This window comes from Salvelinus fontinalis, chromosome 3, assembly GCF_029448725.1.
Source record: "Salvelinus fontinalis isolate EN_2023a chromosome 3, ASM2944872v1, whole genome shotgun sequence".
NCBI lineage: Eukaryota > Metazoa > Chordata > Actinopteri > Salmoniformes > Salmonidae > Salvelinus > Salvelinus fontinalis.
In genome coordinates this window covers 63,223,141-63,228,353 of record NC_074667.1, presented here as the reverse complement: position 1 = coordinate 63,228,353, position 5,213 = coordinate 63,223,141, and the positions used below count along the sequence as shown (strand labels likewise).

The 5,213-nt window shown below is 47.7% G+C and overlaps 1 protein-coding gene across 1 annotated transcript in view; it reads right to left on the bottom strand.

The window, feature by feature from the left end:
• Window positions 1-5,213, bottom strand: part of rbm20 (RNA binding motif protein 20) — an 83,184-nt gene that overhangs the window by 3,509 nt on the left and 74,462 nt on the right. The window contains exons 8-13 of the mRNA XM_055917772.1: window positions 4,205-4,336; window positions 4,008-4,087; window positions 3,104-3,830; window positions 2,073-3,000; window positions 1,793-1,903; window positions 336-457 (exon numbers count right to left, since the gene is read on the bottom strand). Of these exons, the coding sequence (XP_055773747.1) occupies window positions 336-457; window positions 1,793-1,903; window positions 2,073-3,000; window positions 3,104-3,830; window positions 4,008-4,087; window positions 4,205-4,336 (2,100 nt within the window). The remainder of the gene's footprint in view (window positions 1-335; window positions 458-1,792; window positions 1,904-2,072; window positions 3,001-3,103; window positions 3,831-4,007; window positions 4,088-4,204; window positions 4,337-5,213) is intronic.

Sequence of the window (5,213 nt, the reverse complement as noted above, 5' to 3'; positions counted from 1 at the left end):
CATGGTTGGGTAACATGTGCCACACTGTAACTCAACTCTAAAGACATTTTTCTGAACTTTGGTCTCACAATGATGTCACTGAGTGATAAGCTTCCAAGCGTTCCCCGTAATAACTGATACAGGTCACACATATGTTCCTGACTCTTCTGCAAGGTGCAAGTTAACGATGGAGAGGGTTAGTGTTTCCTGCTATCAAAATCATCATCATCATGATCATCATCGTTCATCCCCTTCCTTCTTTCTCTTCTTCTTCCTGCTCCTCCTCCTCCTCCCCTCTTCCTCATAACCATGTCTAATTAGAATGACCTATGTTAATAGTAAATGTGTTGCTGTACCTGAAGGTTCCTGTAGTGGACAGTACTGCGACAGTGAGAGATCTTGGCTGTCTCCTCGCTGGTGTAGAACAGGCCACACAGCTTACAGTAGAACCCCGTACTGGGCACGATGAACTCCACCCCTAGAACAGCAACACACCAATCAGAAAACTGCTAATACACCTCTAGAACAGCACAAACCAATCAGAGAATAGAACATGTACCCCTACAGCAGCCGCAGACCAATTAGAGAAGAGAATCCCCCGACCATACAACAGCATCAGACCAATCAGAACACAGCCAATGTACCTCTAGTGTCACGCCCTGACTTTAGAGATCCTTGTTATTCTCTATATTTGGTTAGGTCAGGGTGTGATTTGGGTGGGCATTCTATGTTCTCTATTTCTTTGTGTTTGGCCGAGTGTGGTTCCCAATCAGAGGCAGCTGTCTTTCATTGTCTCTGATTGGGGATCATACTTAGGCAGCCCTTTTTCCCTCCTTCAGTGTGGGATCTTGTCTTTCTTTGGGTGCATGTAGTTTGCACGACGAAGCTTTTCGTTCGTTTTATTGTTTATTGTTTTTTCTTGGTGGAACGTTTAAATAAAATAATGTACGCCTACCCACGCTGCACCATGGTCTCCTTCCGACGACAAACGTTACATCTAGAACTCTTAATAAAAGTTGGTACAAATGTGATTAGACTGTTACTACACAGGGACTAGAGTAACGTAATGTACTGTTACCAATGCAACTGATTGGCTAGAGAGGTTACCCAGGGCTAACTCCCAGGTCTGAAGCAGACACGTTTTCAAAGGCAGCTAGGAGGAAAGTCAGTGGGCAGCATGGCCCCTCCACCCCTCAGCAGTAGCCTTGTCAGTGTGACAGAGGGAAGTTGTCAACTCTTCCAGCTGATCTAGATCAGCTGCACTGTCACTGTCTCTCTCATGGGAGAACACAACACTGCAGCCAGACACTACTCAATTGTGAATCTCTCAGCCACGCTATCAATGACCGTAGCATTTGGCTGTGAAACACACACACACACACACACACACACACACACACACACACACACACACACACACACACACACACACACACACACACACACACACACACACACACACTCGAAGGCCATCATAGTCCACTCATGTGTAGCGTTCACCAACGAGGCACAGTAGGTCATGTGTGCCTATGTGATTCCAGGCCTAAATAAACACATCTCAGGGGTGCGTTTAACACCTTGCTCTCAACAAGTGGCCAGCTGAAGCTACCACATGCACTCTTTCACTCCAGGCTAAGAGAGCATTGTTATAACAGGTTGTTGATTAATAATCATATTATATTCAATAAGCTTTATTTGTCGCCAAGGCCAAGGGGCAATTGTTACTGGGCTTAAAATGACATTGCAGATAGCATACATACAATAACAAATAAACAACAATACTTTATGTAAATAAAAGTAATTTGGTCCTTACCCAGAGGGATGCTGTGTTCACTGATAATCTTCTCCTGCCCTCTAGAAGGTGAGGGAGCCCCTATGTCTATTAGGTTTATAGGACGTGGGACATGTGTTGAATTCTGGATGACTGTAAATGACAAGTGAACATAAGTTACCTATAAAATCTAGAAGAATAACATCTGTACAATAATAAACAGGAAACATGGATGACGATTCAGAATCCCGATACTGGCTTATTTTATCAGGAAGTAAAATACTGGACATATTATTTCATAGTGAGAGAAAATGTTCTGTACCTCTAGGAGTCTCAGCCTTGTGCTGCTGTATGTCTGGCTCCATGACCGTTACTTCCCTCCCCACGTCCTCCATCTTGTGTATTACATCCTGGGTCTTGCTGCTTTCACACGCACCAGCGTGATTGGTTAGCGCCAGCTCCTGCGTCGGCGCTCCTCTCTTCAGTACTTCAGCTTCCAAGTTCAAACACGTCTCTTCCAGGGCTGCCTTGAACTCCGGGTTGGGGAAATCATCCAGATCTGAACTGAGCTGTTCTGAGGCTGCTGGGATGGGTGGCTGAGGCTGTGGCAGTGACTGTGGCTGTGGCAGTGACTGTGGCTGTGGCTGTGGCTGTGGCTGCGGCAGTGGCTGTGGCTGCGGCAGTGGCTGTGGCTGTGGCTGTGGCTGTGGCAGTGACTGTGGCTGTGGCTGCGGCAGTGGCTGCGGCAGTGGCTGTGGCTGTGGCAGTGACTGTAGCTGTGGCAGTGGCAGTGACTGGTCTGTGGGGCTGGGGTTTGTGCTTATCTCCCCATCTTTCTCCTCTGTAGGTGTAGGATCCAACACCCCACCTACCCCACCTCCTCTGCCCAACTCGGTATCCTCTCTCTGGGCTAACTCCTTCTCAGAGCAGGGCCTGGGACTGGGGGTGGAGGTTGATCGTGGAGCCTCCCCCTCCTCCTCCTCCTCCGTAGGATCCTTGTGGAGGTCTGAGGCTGACACGTCCTCGCGCTCCTGCAGCTCAGGGAGTTCCGGCTCGATGATGGAGTCGTCCTCTCCTACCTCATCCACTGTGACCAGCTCTTCCATGTTCTTGGGGTACCAGCACTCACCCTCCGTGTCGTCCCCACTCTCCCACTCCTCCGCCTCGCTGTCTTTTTCTCGCTCATGCTTGCCACTTCGTTGAGGAGAAACAGACTTCTCTTTGGATTGCTGATCCTCAGCGGTTTCTCCCTGTAATGATACGGCATTTGTTTGTAAATAAGATATACTGTACATGTACAACTTCTGAATTACGTATAAATCTTACTTACTTAAATAAAATCCTATCACTTACGTTATTTTCAGTAATCTCTATTTCCGGTTTCTCCGTCCCGTGTCTCATGGTTGGTTTCTTGCTCCTTCCCCATGTCGGGGACACTCCTCTCTGTCTTCTGTCTTCTCCTGTCCTGGTGGGTAGAGACTCCTCTCCCAGCTCTGACTCTGAGTGTCTGGACCTGTGGTAGTCCCCTCCATCCCTCCTCTTTGACTTGACTCTCCCCTCCTCATGTCTCTGGTACTGTGGCCTCAGGGGCTTCTCTGACTTATACACGTGTTGTGTTTTGTAGGAGTCCTCATCCATGTTCCTGTACGAAGGGAAGGGGGGCATCCCCTGAGGGCTACCCCGCGGGTGGGGGTACCAGTCTCCCCCCCTGTTCCCCCCCCTCATCCCCTCCCCTCTTCCTCCTCCTCTTTCGTCCGCTGATCTGGGACTGATCCGGTCTCGGTCGGAGGGTTTCAGGTACGGCTTGTTCCGTCGATCCTGCATCCTCCCGTTCAGCCTGTCGTCATCCACTGTCCCTCCGTTCCTCCATGGCACCTCCTCCCTTTCCCTCTCTCGTTCTCTGTCCTCATCCCCCCTTCTCATGTGTTTGGCGGTCCAGGAGCCCTGTTCCGGGCCTCCTCGGCAGGGTGTCCCCTGCCGGCTGTGGGCTGAACAACAGGAGGTAAAGCTGGGGCTGTGGGAGCGAGGGCTCAAAGAGCGGCTGATGGGACTACGGGACCGCGCTCTCTCTGGCATGTAGCTGGGAGGAAATAATAGAATTAATATGCAGTTTGTAGTCAGGAAGTAGTGTTGGATAATATCATCCATTATTTGTTGTTTTCTACAGGGGATCAATCGTACATAGACAATCGCATATTACAACAAAAAATTGCCGCTAAGAAAATGTACAAGGAAAGAATGAAACAAGTCGCCTTACTGATCAGTCTCCTGCATCTCGTCCCTTTCCCTCAGAGAGTTGATATCCTGGATGATTGAATCAACGTCTTTACCTGGTTTCTGTATGAACAGAGCGTTTTACACCATAACATGATACTGTAGATACAGAACACAGTTGGTGTGAGCTAAATAAAACCTGTAATAAACATTCCACAATGTCAACCCAATACAACTCACCTTGAGCTGAAGCTCCTTGTATCTCTTGGACATCCTGATCAGTAGTTGCTGATCGTTGATCGTGGCTGGAGTCAGCTGGTAGTATTGAACCATAGCCTGGGCCGCCTCGATGTACGCCATCTCCACAAACGCCTGTGGAGTGAAGAAGAAGAGGAAGAGAAAGAATACTTTATTGATCCTTTTTTCCTTACAGTCCAAGAAAATGTGTCTTACATTTTACCCCAACCCCTTCCAAAGGCAGGCAAACACACACACACACAGGTTGGAGATGTTTGCGCAGAGGGTATTCACAGTGCAGGCTGCAATGCCCCATGCAGATTTTAGGGCTTAAGTGCCTTGCTCCAGGGCCGCTGAGTGGAGTGAGAGAAAGACACCAATGTTAGACAACTGTTTGTGACAGTTTAACGTCCTTTTTTTCAAATAACATTTTTGCAATAACATATGTCAAACAAGGTGCGAGCAAATCTTCTATATCCCAGCCAGGTTCTCATATTTCATTGGCCTCATAAATCAAAAAGACAGTTACAATCTGCTCAGATACATTTCTGGGTAACCAACACCCATGATATGAGTGTAGTCGAGCCCCTTGAATATGATGTGGGTGACATTAATGAGTCATTTTAATACAGTGTCTGATCAATGAAATTCTAGAGACTGAGTGAGACATCATGTTCTGTGATAAAATGGTTGGATGGACCGTAGGAAAAAAAGACGTCATTATCACATTACAATAGAAAATGGTCCGTGAAACCGTAGGAGAAAAAGGCATCTTATCGTATTACAAGATAATATGAAGTGGAAACAATTCATCTGGTCCATAGCAACACAGGGGTACTGGTCCATGGCAACACAGGGGTATTTCAAGACATTAGAGAACTGCTCCAGTTGTCAAGGGCATTGACCCTTTTCTCCCAACAAATATATGTGACTAATATTGTGACTAAACTCCACAGTAGAGCAGTAGACGTTTGTGAGGGGGGAAATGGTGTATCTGGTCCATAGCAACCGA